At 35.7% G+C, this 18,701-nt stretch overlaps 1 protein-coding gene across 3 annotated transcripts in view; it reads left to right on the forward strand.

Moving 5' to 3' along the window:
* LOC138696720 (ATP-binding cassette sub-family C member 4-like) overlaps window positions 1–18,701 on the forward strand; it is a 92,767-nt gene that overhangs the window by 36,430 nt on the left and 37,636 nt on the right. For 2 of the 3 annotated variants that reach the window (XM_069822046.1, XM_069822048.1), the window contains exons 5-12: window positions 5,457–5,679; window positions 5,849–6,005; window positions 6,877–7,015; window positions 8,056–8,166; window positions 8,368–8,562; window positions 11,215–11,501; window positions 13,969–14,152; window positions 17,191–17,328. In XM_069822046.1, coding sequence (XP_069678147.1) covers window positions 5,457–5,679; window positions 5,849–6,005; window positions 6,877–7,015; window positions 8,056–8,166; window positions 8,368–8,562; window positions 11,215–11,501; window positions 13,969–14,152; window positions 17,191–17,328 — 1,434 coding nt within the window. The remainder of the gene's footprint in view (window positions 1–5,456; window positions 5,680–5,848; window positions 6,006–6,876; window positions 7,016–8,055; window positions 8,167–8,367; window positions 8,563–11,214; window positions 11,502–13,968; window positions 14,153–17,190; window positions 17,329–18,701) is intronic. The other variant, XM_069822049.1, reaches the window with a different exon arrangement.

Below are 18,701 nucleotides of genomic sequence, written 5' to 3' on the forward strand. Positions count from 1 at the left end.
TGTCCTTTAGCCCACAAAAATCGCATAACACTTCGCTGCTCTTCACAACTTGACGACAGTAACATGCGCGCTATCTTTGTTGCGTAGTTCACGCTTCTATCGCTAGAGTTGCACATGCAAAACAAATTGTGTTTGTAGCGAAAACTTCAAACTATACGTCGGTGAAATGTCAACATCCCAGCTGCAATACCAATGCAGAAAAAGAATTATTGTGCGTTACTTTCCGATCCACCCTCGTATTTAGGATTACTCACAAATAAAGGTCGCATACGTTAAGATCAAATTAGCGTGAGAACCATAAACTCTATAATTATTCTGTTATCAAAAACTCTCCTTATGTCGGCCAAACACTCGCTAGCACGGTAGAGTGTGGCATAATCTTGTTGAAAAAACCCATATTGTCCCTGGGTGTCTGTCAACAATATTGAAAAAAATTATGCGATTATTTACGCGAAGTACAGTAGTGGAAAAAAAAAACCCGGACCGACCCTTGTAGCAAATTGCAGAGCCTTGTTCACTCAGAGCACGACAGACTGGTAACTAAGACATACTGACTGACTCGTACGTGCTATGGCTTTGAGTAGGGGAGATAATGAATCGAGAATACCGAGAGTTGATTAGTCTGCAATCGTTGCCACTTGGTGCTTGGAGCTAGCCGATACCTGATTGGGATTTTCTTTATTATCTTTTAAACCGAAGAATTTTAGTCCCCAATTTGATCTCCCTATGAAGAAGAAACTAAATTTCTTTAAAACTAGGAAAAATAACCATACGCGAAATCCTATACTTGTGTGGAGAGGATTAGTTTGAAAATATCTACCCACTAAGAGAAAGTTGTCAGGAACGAAATCTGAGAATGAATTTAAACAAATTTATGAAACAGTCGGAAGACAAGATATCTTTTGACAATTAAAGATGTAATTGTGTTGGAGTGGTTTTTTATTTAATTAATTTTGGTTTCGGTTACACCATAGATTACATCCACTCTTCTCCTACAACTTCTGTCTTTAATATTCTTTCCCAACAAATTATGTTTGCTGCTACACCGACAACAGTGTCATTATATTTCCAGCTTTGGACACAGAATCTATGTGACAAACCTTTCCTAACTAGGTACTCACTTGTGTCACTTGTGTCACTTCGATCCAACATTGAAAGGAGTTGTCACATTGTGTAGAGCCAGCTGTACAGAGAATATTTGAAATTACGAAACAAAAATATACTTAAATATAAAATACAGGGATATCATTTTATTTTTACTTCAGTTTTTATTGTACCTGAGTTTTAGAATGTACTTCACTCCCACCCCTTCTACTAATGAAGTTCAACCGTCCTCCACACAGATCCAAGACCGCATATACAGTCATAGTAGCCTTACGGTCATAGTAAACAGTACGTTCCAAAAATATGCTCGCGTTTTCCAGTGACGAAAGAACTTTCAATATTGAATCATTTTCGCACAGGTACTGTTAGTCATTTGCCTACGTCGTATCCCGGTTTCCCCCACCAGCTTTTATTCGCCCGCTAGTGGCTGAGCTGTCTTAGCTCCTTTCTCAGAACATTAATTTCTGTTAGGAATTGGACGTCTACGTAATATTATACAACTGTTTAAAATAACTTAAATAAAAGGGCCTCGTTAAGTAATTAACTGTCACGTGATTTCCTCCCTTTCTACGACCCTACGACATAACCACTCGGACGGACAGTAGATAGTATGTCTGAGTAATTTTAACTTTTCGGATCGGGCAGAAGTGAAGATTGAATTTACAGTACGTAAAGTACTCTTTTATAGAGCAGGTACTGAATGATTTCAACATGAGTTACTAGCACGAAGAGCGAAACTGGTAATTGGGATTAGGTACAATAGTTTATAGTGTGATAATATGCACATTAGAACTGAAGCCTGTATCGAAATGAACGGCCACCATTTATAAAAAGTGTTTAAATATCCATATTATGATTATTTTTCAATTGAACTTCATTCTCTTTATTGTACGCTAATGTGCTGTAGACAGTATAATATACACTGCATAATGACTACGTCCACATGGACAGCTCAGTTCGTGAGTAAAAATACTCATTGGTAATACTGTACTGTATTTTGATTAAACAAAAACCTAATGAAAATGATCAAACTCAAAAGCGCAATATTTCATAGTTTACGTAAATGGATGAACTACTTTTCTTCCCTCCTATACCTAGTAAAGTGATTTATTTGTATATTATGCCAGTATCATCGTGGAACGGGGTAGCAAACGACGTTGATCCAGAGGTATAGGCAAGTTAATATTAAAAATGTTAGTAAAAATAAAATGATGTCCCTGTACGTACAAATATAAGACTTAATTCTTTCACCTTCTATAGTCCGGGTCAGCTTACTTCATACCCTAAGGGTGAAACCTAACCATTTTCCCCCCATTACTACATATACTAGTGGATTGTGGTGATTTTCAGGTTGAATTTTCTTTTGCCAACTTCGTTTCGAATTTCGATAGCCTACTGACAAATACTACAAATGATAGTGATTTTGTAACTAGTATGTTGGCAGCTGAGACAAATATCGACAATATTTATCGGTACTGGAGTTTCATGAAATTAAAATTGTACTAGATTTCTGAGCCGGTTACTGGAAGCTAGTGAAATTTGAATATACTAATAATTAATTAATATTAGTATTAATATTAATACATAATAGTTATTTTATGTGTTGCGTTGTGGCTATAATTCAAGACTATAGTAAGGTAAGTTTTCGGAGCTAGTACTAATAATTTTATGGGTCAAACAAAATACATTTGCAGGTTAGGTCTCGTGAGTCAATTGTTTAATCTAACCAATGAATTTCGTATTGCCGGACAAAATACTTGTCATGTTGATCCCTTTCTCGTATAGTTTTCCTACGAAAATATGTTACAAATTTTTTAATTATTTAGAATAACCTTCCAACATAAAGTACGGTAAGTAAATAAGTAATTTAGTACGTAGGATCGTGTGATATCTGATAACAGTTGGCAACACTGACAAGACGACAACATTTCGATCGTCTAGTTCAAAAGTGCGACAACTAAAAAATTGCCATTTTTTAGTTATTTATACTACTGAAAGCCCCTTTCGGAGCTCTTTCAGATTCAGTATTGAGATAAGTCATATTTACAACCATAAAGAAAAAAAACTAAATAAACTGCTTTAGAAATAATTATAACTATGGACTTTACTAATTCATTATTAGTACATTTCGAAATATATGAATAATGGACTGGAAGATTGTGATATACTCGTTCTGAATACTGACTCATTTGTAATTGTCGTAGTTATGAACCAAAACTCTGTTCCTTTCTAAGTGATTTATTTGAACTTTCAACTGAAGATATCTCAAAACTTGTTTTTTTTTAGTTGTCGCACTTTTGAACTAGACCAGGCATGTCAAAAATCAAACACTGAAAGTGCAGTGTATGTGCGCGGAACACCGGTCTGTGCAGATTGCGTCATTCACGTGTTGCTCTTACCAGTTCTTAGCGGGAGGGATGTACAAGAATCTATTCTGCGCTTCTAGTGTTCAATTAAATTGACATTTGGACATTATAAACATACTTAGCAGAAGGAAAAAACACAATTATTGTCAGTGTCTATATTTGACAATAATTGTAACACAAGAAAAACAATATACTTACTCAGTTATAATTCACAATGCAGTCGTTTGTAAAGAATCATTTATTTACATGACTTGTATACAGTATTTTAAGAAAATGTAAATATTGCAGTAATTTCGAAACAACAAAAAACAAACACAATATTTCATTTTACGTAGTAGGTACTGATTATTTAAAGTAATACTCTTTCATTGTTCCTCAAGCATTATTGGGACCATTGATACACAAATGCTAAGAAAGAAAATATCTACACCCAATTACATGCAATAGGACATTGTGAGGCTTTTACACTGGAATCATTTCCTTGCTGTATATTAATATAAATTCACATTATTATTATTAATAAATTGGATAAATTAAGCTTGAATTTAAATTTATATATAGTTTATTTGGAAAACTTTGAGAGCAAGTATTAGCAAGTTGGGAGCGTTACTGAATTGAGTTAAAAGAGTACTTTACAAGCTGTGAAGCGAGGATATTTTCTTTATGTCAGGTTTAAAGATTTATTAACGTAATTATGTTAAGATAATATAGTAACGTGAGGTGAAAAATTCGCCATTATGTATTATTTTTCCAGAAAATTTTTCCGCCTTACAAACAGTTGCTTTCTTCCTTCCCTTACAACCTCAAGAGCCTCACATGTATTACTCACTATATTCTCATCACCTATCAGCTTATCAAATAAAAGTTGTAAGTCGTCTAACCATTGGGGGCTGTGTTAGTACAGACTCCAAAACAACATCATTTTCATGTTTGTCTTGCCGTGAGAGGACTAATTAAGAAATAAGAGCAGGCGAATATCATATTTTGAGAACTTTACTAATATGATTTAAATTCTCATGTCACTATTAGATCCACATGATATGATGAAAGCCTTTCATTTTAAAATAATTATTATTGGCTGAGGAAAACATCATAACAGTTACGTTATATGATTCGTGATTTCTCTTCTTCGTTATATCTGTGGACTCCTCACTTTATTTTCCATAACGCATTCACAATCACAGCTCAATCAGCACCCGTACTGATCTGTGTTACTGAAACAAAAGCTGATCTGCTACTATAGGTACTGTACAGCCCTGTCGCGTTCCCCTCCAAGCCGATTCGCTCCCTCCAGGTAGGGGAATAGGAACTGCACGTTGCACGCAGACCAGTGCACAATGTGCAGGGTTTTGACATGCCTGAACTAGACGATCGATTTGCTGTTTAGCAACTGTTCTTATATGACCCTCACTATACTGATGGCGTCAATAAGAGTGAAATGCCTTTGAATAGTAAAAGGATAAAAAAAAATAAATAAAAAAGGGAAGTAACATCTTATAAGTACCTATTCCGTGAAAATGAGAGAATACGCGAACAGCTAGTATTGATTATACTGAAAAACAAAATACTAGGTTTATAGTCCATTCGTTACCTTGTGAAACCAAGTGCATGAATGCGCCGTAGCTTACAGTAAGAATCTTGTGGTGGGGGTATGTGAGCTAGTAGAAACGTAGCGAAGGAGGGAAGCTTCTCAGTCCACTTTCTTCTTCCTCTGACGCGCAGGTACAGTAAGTCTCACGAGATAACGAATGGCCTATAAAGGTACAGTACCTAAGTTTTACTGACTTTACATATTTGGTAGCATTTGGTATAGGAACCCTGAACATAAAAATAAAGTAAAATCAGTTTCTCAACAGTGAATTCTGATTCAACAAGGGCAGTTTAGTGAAAATACGCTAGTCTGTAGGATATTTAGTGCATTTCAATTAATATCATAAATTTCTATTACATCAGATAAGTATTAAGTTCAAATCTGTTTGTTTGCAGTCACTCCGTTTGGGACAAGCTACAGTTCAGGATGCTGCAACAGGTCAACTAGTGAATCTGCTGTCCAATGATGTTGCCCGCTTTGACAGAGTGTTCATCAATACAATTCAGTTACCCTTACTTCCTTTTGCTGCTGCCTTCATTGCCTTTCAACTATGGAATATTGCTCAATGGGCAGGAATTATTGGTTTTTTCGTGGTTATATGCATTACGGCCTTACAAGGTAATTAATTAATTTTAATAATCAAAATGTCAAAGTCAATATAGAAAACGAATTTTAAATCTATGCTCATTATATTAGTCGTAACTCATGTAAATTTTCACCCGGAAAATAATTTTATTGTTTTAGTTACATTGAATTTAACTAAAGTATAATCTGCGATGTGTTTTAGGATGTTTGGGAAATTGTTTCTCCAGACTTCGATATCGAATAGCACAGAACACTGATGCACGGATAAAACTTATGACTGAGATCATTTCTGCTATCCAGGTTATAAAAATGTACACGTGGGAGAAGCCCTTCTCAGCAATGGTCACCAAAATTAGAAGGTATATGATAGTTTCGAATAAGATCTAAATAAAGCTATAGTATTGCAATGGTTACATTGCGATCCCTATAGAAGTTTCCCCTATCCTACTTCCTTTAATTTCTCCCTGAAAGTCGTTAATACATCCGTTTCTACCATTACTCTCTGTTGTAACCTTTCCACCATACTTGGCCTTGCTTCAGCCTGCCTAACCAGAGTCGTCTCTCGACGTCTGCTGTCAACTGAGAAAGTGGTCCTTTAGTCTGGTTTGGCGATGATGACGATGTCCTTGGCGTAAGAAAGGCTGAAATGCGATTGCATTATTATTTAAACGGATATAAGCTTTCACAATCCGAATTCATATTTGTATGGACCACTGATTCGTAACAAATGAAATGGCAGACCTTCTGGAATAAACAAACAATTCAAGAGACGCGTTGCAATGTACTGCTATGCAGCATTGTATTATGTAAATGTACCATACATTTCGCTCTATCTTGTATAAATTTTCGTAATGCCAATTGTGGATAAAATAATCGTACGATAATGAAAACTGGAATAGATGATGTTGCCTTCTACTTGCATAAGCTGTTTCACCATGGCTCATACAGAATGCTAGAGACATGGGGTGAGAAACAAAACAAAAATTACTTAATGAGAGCATTACTGTGTACTAAACTAGTCACATTAACAGGAGAAAAGTTAGCATAATAATAAAACTTGCTTCATAAATACTTTCTGTGGCGGGTAGTGTCATCCAAGTGTAAGAAACAAATTAATAAATGCTGCTAAATGCACTGTTTATTTAACTTCATGGTTTCAGTGTGATTATTATTATTATTATTATTATTATTATTATTATTATTATTATTATTATTGGTTTTGTTTTCCAGAAAGGAGGTCAGATTCTTCAAGTTGTTTGCCTTTCTTTTCGGTATCCTTCACACATTATTAGGCTTGACAGATCGATGTGGTCTTTTTGGCACAGTGACAACTGTGATTCTGCTTGGAGGCCATATCTCAATTGACAAAGTAAGTAATATAATGTTAATGTTAATTCAGTTATTAAATTTTATCAGATTATTACCACAGTCTAGTATATACAGACACGAAGCTGAATACGTAGGTAAATATGCATCCATAGATAGTTGCTAACCACTAGGATCGCTAATATCGCCTCATTAAAGACAATGCGAAATAGTACCGGCACAGTCAATTGTTCGTAGTACCCTCATCAACTCAAGCTTCGTGACTGTATATATTAGACTGTGTTATTACTTTGTCCGTAACGGAAAGAACAACGCTTCAATTGGAAATTGAGCTCTCACTATTTGCAGCTCATTCATATGAGAATTGATTGTATAGACCTAGTCGCCACAAGAATGATTGGGCGCATGCTATTTTACAATACTAGTATCAAGGTTACAACAGCTTCTTCTCTATGCGGATGATGTGAATATGTTAGGAGAAAATCCACAAACGATTAGAGAAAACACGAAAATTCTACTTGAAGCAAGTAAAGCGATAGGTTTGGAAGTAAATCCCGAAAAGACAAAGTATATGATTATGTCTCATGACCAGAACATTGTACGAAATGGAACTATAGAGGTGCAAAAATTCAAATATCTTGTAGCAACAATAACAAATATAAATGACACTCAGGAGGAAATTAAACGCAGAATAAATATGGGAAATGCCTGTTATTATTCGGTTGAGAAGCTTTAGTCATCTAGTCTGCTGTCAAAAAATCTAAAAGTTATAATTTATAAAACAGTTATAATACCGGTTGTTCTGTATGGTTGTGAAACTTGGACTCTCACTTTGAGAGAGGAACAGAGATTAAGGGTGTTTTTGAATACGGTAAATTCGAACCCCAGTGATAGAGATAAGATAATTGGCTGTACTGAGTTCACTGAGCTAGTTGCGTTAGAGGATTGATGAGAGAGCGTAGCTTTATCAGATAAACTTAAAATATTGCTCTGATGATTTAATTTTAGTGTCATTTACCATTATTTATAATTTTCCTTTCCTACTTCATTTTTACAATGGAAGTCTCTTTTATTTTCCCTCAGATATATGTAATGTATATATACTTCAACATTCTCACCACGGCCATTTGCTTCTGGTTCATGATGGGAATTGTGGATAAAGCAGAAACTTTGGTGTCTGTGAAACGTTTGCAGGCAAGTAACATGCATCTATTTTTTTTAAATGTTTTAATTTTCTTTAATAATACATATTGAGTATAAGGTCGTCATATGATGATAACAAATAGACCTAAGCATTAAGTTTAATTTATTAAAAAAACTCTCCAAGAGATAATTAATATATTATTACAAGAGTGAACAAAATATATTAAAATGTTTTATGTAAATACTGACCAGGAATTCATGGTTTTGGAGGAGTTCAATGGCACAACACACGATGACTCGTGTGACAATAACAACCCTCCAGAAATACGAGTGAAAATGGAAAATGTCACAGCGAAATGGCGTGAAAGTGAAGTGCTCTCCAGTGTTACATTTACTGCTACAGAAGGACAACTTGTTATTGTAATTGGGCAGGTTGGATCAGGAAAGGTTTGTATTTACCCTCATTATCATTATGTCTATATGCAGTAGGCTACTGACTTTTTTCTTGCGTAAAGTTTGAAGATACAGTATCAGATAATAATTATGATAATTACTTGTAAAAGAGCTCTGAATAGTCTAGAAAACTTGTTCTTAAAAATATCGTCAATCTCGAGTAAAACGTGTGTCTATATTTCATAAGGTTCTTTTTTAATAACTGCCTCTTATTGAACCGAAAATATGATGAAACTAACTTTTCATTAACTATTTCTCTCGTAGATAATCGTTCTTGAGTATCATAAAGTTTTCCTTTACAATAAATTAGGAATACATAGATAACTGAATGAACTGGCGAAAAGTTGAGGTGAAGGTTATGGATGAAGCACCAGATCTTTCAGAAAGATTCTGTAGTTCCACTCTGATCACACACACACACACACACACACACACACACACACACACACACACACACACACACACACACATATATATATATATATATATATATATATATATATATATATATCAGACTGGCCATTCCCATGTTATGAAATGGCAACATATAAAAGAGAACAACCACCAGGGCCTCCACTTTCGAAAATGAATTTTTTTGGTAATGACCACTAGGTGGAAGTACTGCAGCAAGCTATAACGCCATGTTTCTCCATCAGGGTTATAACGTAACTTCTTTTGCAGTCGTTAGATGGCAGCATAGTGATATTGATAAAATTTGTTGTCATGAAAGTGCATTAGGATGATCAATATATTATATTTCATCAGGGAGGTCCACAGCTTAATGGAAGAGGATACTGAAATTTGACTAAAATTCACATTTAAAAAAGTTTTCGCTTAAAATATTCTTTTGACTGTAGAGAATATGTTACAAATAGAATTTAAGCCCTAACTCAATTCTATGACTTTTTTAAACTCTGTTAGTCTACTTCATTTTCCAATCTCATTTGTTTCACATTTACTGCATTCTCAATCTGATTTCGGTTGTTTATTTTATATAATTTCATTCTTCAATTGTGTAGTAGTAATTATGTTTTTGTATTAAAATGAATAATAAAATTAAATAGGGTTACAATTTATTGAAATGACTTCACGCCTTGATCGAGAGAGTCCTGTTTGATAATAAACTTCAACAGCGTTCTCATAATTCAACAGCATTATCATAATCTGCTAAATTTAAAGACTAATCACAAGAATGCCTGACTATGATGATGATGATGGTGAAGATGATGATCAATTACCTTTGAAAGAACATAGCGATTTTTTCTTGCGTTATCATTCTGTCTTTCAGTATTCTGTCTGAAAGCTGAACTAAGCTGTTGCCTAATTTCTGTTCTTCCAAGGACTGATAAACCTAGGCAAGCATTCTTATGAGCAGTAGATTCCTCATGCTTCTTATTTTTTGTGTCAAATGACTTACATCTGACAAACCAGTCCAGCTCAGATCTTTACCCTTAGCAAATAGCAGGCACGGGAAACAAAATAATTTATTTGTAGATTCACAACCGCAAATCTAGCTGTTTTTTTTTCATATAGTTTTCATTAAAATCCCTGCAAAATGTCTTATCTCGACTTGTTTGTGCTTGCTTTAAATCGAGTTGAGGTAACGGCCTTCCAGTCTTTTTTATTTTACACTTATCTTCCAAGATTAAAACTGGAAAATTTGTTTGTAAAAGATATTGAACACTATTCAATTTTTTTTTTAGAAATGAACACTGGTCACACCCACAGATGAATGTATTAAGACTAAAACACAAAGAAGGACCATTGTTACGTTTCCGCCAAGCGTGTCGGCTGTTTCACTGGACCGGTTCAGAGTAAGAATTGAACCTCATAAGCATGTGTTCGATCTCTGCGATTCATAGATTTTCATAGGTTAAAAGTACATCAGAGCGCAAGTACACTTATTAAAGATGAGCAAGGAAAAAAGAATGATAGTGTAAATTATAAATAAATTTATTAAACAATTAAATTATTTTTTCTGTTTTTCCTGGGGGTTCTCTGAACCACTGAACGCACAGAACGCACCGCCACTGCATAGCATGGAAATTTTAATCCGTAGACCATAGGTTGCCCAGCTCAAGTTGAGGACACTTCTATATTCAGTGAAAATATTTAATCGTTGTCCATTAAGTTCTGTATAATATAGGTACAGTGGACTCTCCTAAGTTCGGCAGAACAGAATTGAAAGTTCTGACCAATGAGGGTAGTGGGTGTGGCAGGTGAAATGAATACAGATTCTTATTGGTTATCCATCAACGAATACAGTACTGTACTTGTATTTCCTGCCCGCCTCGAGACTTGTATATGTGCTTCTAGTACCACAGTGGGTTTCGACAGTTCCGTCTCACAAACGGCACAATTCTCAAATAGAAGAAGAATTCATTAATTTAAAATCAGTGATCAATATGGATGTCCTAATCAATAAAATATTCTACTTTCCTTTAACAAAAGTATCACTACAAAACACAGGACCAATTTCCATTCAAATGGCAAACCCATTTCTTAGTGCCCGTATAGGGGCGTGTCTAATTCTCCTACATAAGCAGTTGAACTATAGAATGTCGAACTTGAATTCTGTCGAACTTAAGAACTTCCACTGTACTTATTCATTCAAATTCATAAAGCAGTTTAATGTTGCCTATTTAGAGCTCCCTGCTGCAGACCATACTGGGTGAGCTGCCAGTGTCGAGTGGGAAGTGTAGTGTGCGTGGAAAAGTGTCATATGCAAGTCAAGATTCTTGGATATTCGGAGCTACAGTGCGCCAGAACATTGTGTTTGGCTCCAGCTTTGATAAAGAGCGTTACAATGATGTTGTGAATGTGTGCGCACTCCAGAGAGACTTCAGGCAGTTCCCTCAAGGAGATCTCAGTCTTGTGGGGGACAGAGGAATAACCCTGTCAGGAGGGCAGAAGGCAAGAATCAACCTGGCCAGGTAAGTCATGTTCCACTATACATAATACGATACATCATTTCTCATATTCTTATTGTAGTGTAAAACATTAATATGAAATCTATAATTTTCAATGGAATTTTATGAATCTAAATTTTCTGATTATAGACTAACAAGCAAACATTCTCATAAGGGCAGTTAAAAAAGTTATTTTTTTCTTTCACTATGTTAATAATGTCAAAACCAGTGATAAAATAAATACGTTGTTGTTGTTTTCTAATGCCAGGCGTTTGACAATAAAGTCATTTGATCTCTTGCACTCCAATATTATTCAAAGATATTATCATGACCAGCCACTGAAGCACAGATTTTGAGGTGTTCCGAATCCATTTCTTGGTTTGAGTTGCACAATGGGTAGTTAGGGGACTGATATATTCCAATTCTATGCAGGTGTTTAGCTAAACAATTATGGCCTGTTGCCAATCTAAATGCAACTACAGACGATTTTCGTGGTAAATCGGGAATTAACTGTGGATTTTGATGCAGAGAGTTCCATTTTTTCCCTTGGGATTGTGTTATCAAATTTTGTTTGTTGAAGTCTAAATATGTAGATTTAATAAATCTCTTCACAGAGTAATACGTAAATTTAGTAACAGGACTGTAAGTAGCAGTGCTGGCCTTCTTTGCTAAATCATCCGCATTGTCGTTTCCCAGGATTCCACAATGGGATGGTATCCATTAGAATATAATTCTTTTATTGAGTGATATTAATTGAGAGAGCATTTTAGTTATTTCTGCTGTTTGAGATGAAGGTGTGTGTTTAGAGACGATTGATAGAATAGCTGCTTTGGAGTCTGACAATATAACTGCATTCCTAAATTTATTGATTTGGCATAGAAGATTCCTGAGACATTCACTTATTGCAATGATTTCACCATCAAAACTTGTTGTTCCATACCCAAGTGATCTATAAAGTGAGAAGAGACAGCACGTAACAGCTGTTTGAGATAAAGGTGTGTGTTTAGAGACGATTGATAGAATAGCTGCTTTGGAGTCTGACAATATAACTGCATTCTTAAATTTATTGATGTGGCATAGAAGATTCCTGAGACATTCACTTATTGCAATGATTTCACCATCAAAACTTGTTGTTCCATATCCAAGTGATCTATAAAGTGAGAAGAGACAGCACGTAACACCTGCACCGGCACCTTGTTCTCTGGAGATCAAGGATCCGTCGGTGTATAAATGAAGCCAGTTTTGTGGAGGGTACCTAATATTAATTGTCTCTAAAGACAATTGTTTCAGTATTTCAGTGTTTACTTCTGATTTCAGTATTTCTTCTGTTAAATTTAGATTATATTCTATATTTAATAGAGTTAAAGGGTTTGGTTTAATTTGTAAGTTTTCTTTTAAATTCGGGATATTGATTTTCTGTTTTAATTCTTGAACAATGGATATGAAACTTTTTTGAGTTTTCAATCTACAGAGAGGACTGTATGAATGGCAATTGTTTCCTGGTAATCTGATAAGTTTTTCATATTGAATCAGTGATAAAATAAATATAAAAACCACTTATCGAAGGTTAACACAATCTTCGAATCTTCTAACATACAACCAGAGGAAGTTAATGCTGAGAAACAAGATATCTTTGATTCAAACTGTCCATTATTTCCAGGATAAATACAGTAATATTAATAAAATATATTAATAAAATTTAAGTTACAGGTCTTCCTTTAGTGCTAGAGGTATCATATCAATATATTTTTTTAATGGCGGGGAAAATATGAATTTTGAGAAATTTCTAGAGACAGAGATAGTGACAAGGTACAATCAAGTGTATCTATGGCGATGGTAGGAAATCGTTTGTGTGGAAACATACACGGTTATTATTTAAGAAATATTTATATTTGTTTCAATGTTTTATCTTACAGGTCACATGTATCAAATAAATAAAATAAACATTAGTAAAATATAATATTAGTAACACTTAAAATAATAATAAAATGAAACATAATCATACAAATAATTTTATTTTATTTTTAAACTTAAGAATTGTAAATTGCTTTGCTCTGGATTATTTTTCAATACTGAATTGTATAATCTTGGTCCATAATTCCTACTGTATCTTAATCCAGCTGTGAGGTATTTATTCCGATGTTATGTATATGTTTGTCAGTTACAAAATTCATTCGATTGACGTGATCCTTTTTTAAAATTAAACGTCACTTATCAGACTAGAGCTTCAACTTCTTGTGATTTATAATAGTGTTAATTCATACTTTAAATTTGTAATATATTGATTTTGAATAGTATGGTGTTAGTATTTCACTTCTTCAAAGTTATTATATTAACCATGTTGAATGATAACATAAATATTACATCATTATTCAGTACGGAGAGAGAAAGAGAGAGACAGACGGACAGACAGATGGAAAGGTATTCTTAATAGTTATGAATTTTGGGCCTTTTATCTGATATTCTGTAAAGTTTTTCTTTTACTTTTAAGGGCTGTATATAAAAATGCAGATGTGTACCTCTTCGATGATCCTCTTTCTGCAGTTGATACGCATGTTGGAAAACATTTGTTTCACGAGTGTATCAATAGATATCTGAAGCACAAAATCCGAATACTAGTGACTCACCAGCTTCAGTACTTGCAGACTGCGGATCACATCATCGTGCTTCAAAATGTAAGCCACCATTCAATATGACTATTGAAGTTGGTAAGACCAACAGCACAGACAGAAAAGTTTCAATAGCGAAAATTAAATTGGTATGCCTACAGATCATTTGTAGTTTTATTTTATAAATGAGTTACATTCATTTTGTGACTTGGAAGAAGATTTACCTTATATGCCATTAAGTACCTGAAACCTAATTTATTTTTATTTTAGTAGGTTATTTTACGACGCTTTAACAACATCTTCGATTATTTAGCGTCTGAATGAGATGAATGTGATAATGCCGGTGAAATGAGTCCGGGGCCCAGCACCGAAAGTTACCCAGAATTTGCTCATATTGGGTTGAGGGAAAACCCCGGAAAAAACTCAACCAGGTAAATTTCCCCGACCGGGAATCGAACCCGGGCCACTTGGTTTCACGGCCAGACGCGCTAATCGTTACTTCACAGGTGTGAACTCTGAAACCTAATGGAAAAAGTGGATTAAGAAGATTTCCTCCCTCGCTACGCTTCCACTTACAGCTAGCTAGCTCACTTACCTTCACCATAAGGTTCTTTCTATGAGCTACAGAGCACGAAAGCATTTCGTCGTTGTTCCTGCAATAACTCCTATGTGACATATTTATCGATTTTCAGAGTTTTGTTCTATTAAATAACTTAGGCGTACATAGTGATATGGCAAATAATAAAATCTCCTATATGTAATTATATTTCTTTGTTTCGAAAATATAAGAATTCACAGTCTCCTATGTGTATGGCTGCCATAGGATGACTAAATGTGTCTTTTCTTCCTACTGAAAAAAATTATATTTTGCACATAGGAGTTATTGCAGGAACAACGACGATTTGGTTTCACGGAATAACGAAACGAATATTGATATAGGCATATTGCAGAAAATAGTTACTTACGATACAAATGTATGACATTTTATTTTGTGAGTAGATTTGTAGATATGTTTGTGACATGAGGCTGCAGGCCGAGTGTAGAAGGCTCTAAGAACAATATTTTAACTTGTATGTCGTGCCCTGTTTTTTAGAATACCGTTCGTTAGAAACAATTCCTCCAAGTTCTGCACTGCTGTATTGCTTCTTGTTGTAATAGAAACTTTATCACATCGAAAGCAGAAGGTAGTGTAGCTCAGTGGTAGAGACTGCAGACCAAGAGGTCACCGATTCAAACCCGGGTGCCTTTAATTTTTATAATATTACGTTTAATTCTTAATACTTTCATATAAGCCTATAAAATTTGTTGAAGCGGTTTATTTAATGTTTATACATTTCTTAACCAAAGACAGTGATTTTTAAAAGTAGGTCTGTTTGAATCGCTTTGTTGAGCGGTTGCGATTGCTGCCATGTGACATCTTGTGGGAAACAATTGACAATCGGCACAAACAGTAGAAAGTTTGTGTTAAAATACTTTTCTCGCGCTACCTCATAATAGTAAACTTTTAGCGTTAAAAGATCTATTTTTAGGAATGACTGTATATATTTCGAGTAGGCATACATTAATAATACTGTACTTTATTTCAGATATTTAAAATTGAATAAATATAAAAATGAGTGATGTCATATAACTCTTCTCGGGTTCTCAGCCAGGTGAGTTGGATAGATGCTTCCAAGCTTTTGATGGCTAGTTCTGCCATCTTCTTTAGGGAATGAAGTGTCGTGGGACGAAACGAAAAAACGAAAAATCGAAAGAGAATTGGGAGGACAAATTTAAAAGGTACGCAAAACGCGTCCTTGCAAGGGGTTGGGGGCTGTACAAAACTAAATATGTGAGCTCCAAGCCTGTTGGCCACTAGTCTCACTCCGGGTAACGCTGCTCCACTGAAGGAGCTCTAGAAAATTTTGAAGGGGAAGCCGAAAATGGACGTAAACTCTTAGGTACCACATACGCGAGGGGGACGGAGACTTGATCCAATCAGGAGATAGTTCCTAGTTCCGACCGCCTGCCACATTCTGGTTGCAAGTACTTGTTGAACCAGAATGACGGTCGGGACTGGGAACTAGCTTCTGATTGGCTCGAAGCGGGAAGCACTACTGACGTTTATATACCGGCTAGACATGGTCCCATGCCCTTCCTCATAAAATCCCCTTTTTTCTTTTCTAACAAACGACTTAATGCCCTAGTTCAGAGTTTATAAAATTGCTAAATACATGTGCAAGGTCACTCATGTAGTCGCATTGCGAAAGGACAGAAAACCTTCCAAATTGCAGATTCAGAATTCACGGCGTCTCTCCTGGAGGTCTTCACTTGCCTTGTCATCGAACAACAGACGACAGAGTCTTCTCGACTCCTCCTGCACTGTGAAATGACACAGTTCATTTCAATGTGCAGATTTACACCAGCCATTTCTTCCTCGTCCCGTCCCGTGATCACTTTGATCACATTTCCGTCCCCTCGCGTATGTGGTACCTAAGAGGTTAATTCCATTTTCGGTTTTTTCCCCTTCAAAATTTTCTAGAACTCCTTCAGTGGAGCAGCGTAACCCGGAGTGAGACTAGTGGCCAACAGGCTTGGAGCTCACATATTTAGTTTCTTACAGCTCTTAAACCCTTGCAAGGACGCGTTTTGCGTACCTTTTAAATTTGTCCTCCAAATTCCCCTCTTTCAATTCAATTCAGTCCCACGACACTTCATTCCCTGAAGAAGATGGCAGAACTAGCCATCGAAAGCTTAGAAGCAACTATCCAACTCACCTGGCTGAGAACCCGAGAAGAGTTATTCTACATCAAACGCCGGGAAAGCCTCAAGTCATACATGAGTGATGTCGTCTGCTAGATATCAATATCGTCGATTCGAGCATTCCTATCTTAGAATGTCGCAACATCTGGGGACATTTTCAAATTATGTGCAAATTAATACATTCGGATTTCCCAGCCTTGTAAGATTATATAAACAACAAAGACAAATAATTAACAATTTATCTGATAGCCTAATAGCAGTAAATTGTAGGTCAATAAGAGAATAACGAGAAATGTTTCGTATGAGTAAAATAATAATTTCATGTTCAAGTGATCTAATTGTTTTTCTGTTTCTTTACTTAGGGTAAAATCAAGACACAAGGATCATACTCGGATGTGACTGGCTTAAAAGATATGTACGCCAATTTCTTGGGTCTCGCAAGTAAAACAGTCGATGACTATACCAAGCCTGTAAGAATAATTTCACAGCAGTCTTTAAATGTGAGTGTTCAGACGGTCAGTCATCACTAAAGAAGTGTAGAGCCAATCATTAGAATGACTTGCGTCTCGTTACATTAATGAGAAATAAGATGACTAAAGTTTTTAAATATCGGAAGAAGTCCTTCTATAAAACTTGTTTAGAATACATAATAAAACATATTATCATGTTACAATTAGACCGTTTCGAAATATTTCTTACATACACCAATGGCGGTTTCTCTTAGATACAATAGATTAGTTTCACATCCTGTAAGTTGGAGATTTATCCTTCGAAGAGGTGGAAAAATTCAAATATCTTGGAGCAACAGTACAAATATAAATGACACTCAGGAGAATAAATATGGGAAATGCGTGTTATTATTCGGTTGAGAAGCTCTTATCATCCAGTCTGCTGTCCAAAAATCTGAAAGTTAGAATTTATAAAACAGTTATATTACCGGTTGTTCTGTATGGTTGTGAAACTTGGACTCTCACTCTGAGAGAGGAACATAGGTTAAGGGTGTTTGAGAATAAGGTGCTTAGGAAAATATTTGGGGCTAAGAGGGATGAAATTGCAGGAGAATGGAGAAAGTTACACAACGCAGAACTGCACGCATTGTATTCTTCACCTGACATAATTAGGAACATTAAATCCAGACGTTTGAGAAGGGCAGGGCATGTAGCACGTATGGGCGAATCCAGAAATGCATATAGAGTGTTAGTTGGGAGACCGGAGGGAAAAAGACCTTTAGGGAGGCCGAGACGTAGATGGGAGGATAATATTAAAATGGATTTGAGGGAGGTGGGATATGATGATAGAGACTGGATTAATCTTGCACAGGATAGGGACCGATGGCGGGCTTATGTGAGGGCGGCAATGAACCTTCGGGTTCCTTAAAAGCCATTTGTAAGTAAGTAAGTAAGTAAGTTCGTGCTTCAGTGTACATAAATTATTCGTCTATTAAAAATAATGTTTTAAATATAATTGCATGCAATTTATAAGGCCCATATGCAGCCGCCACTGTGACCGTATATCTTTTCTTAGTGTGGTAAGAGTGTTGCTTCAGCAGAAGGATCATTACTACTGTATGTCTAGTTAGTAGTAATAGGAAGGATAGAATTTGTGGTGGACAAAGCAAACGTTGCAGAGGTTTTTCTCGGGGAAACTCCAGTTTTCCTCTATCATTACACCAACACACTCCATCTCCCCCTCACTTCATCTATCATCTGCATTAGTACAGATAGGCTGGATTGAAGTCTTGGGGATAGTACCGGTATCCGATGCTGATATAGGAAGGCATTGGTGCCTCTGGTCCTCACGTCTTGGGTTTCTGCCATCGTGGAGAATTGCTCCGAATCAACAGACATAATACGGTTCGTTCTCTCATCGCAGC

Source organism: Periplaneta americana, chromosome 3, assembly GCF_040183065.1.
Source record: "Periplaneta americana isolate PAMFEO1 chromosome 3, P.americana_PAMFEO1_priV1, whole genome shotgun sequence".
Lineage (NCBI taxonomy): Eukaryota > Metazoa > Arthropoda > Insecta > Blattodea > Blattidae > Periplaneta > Periplaneta americana.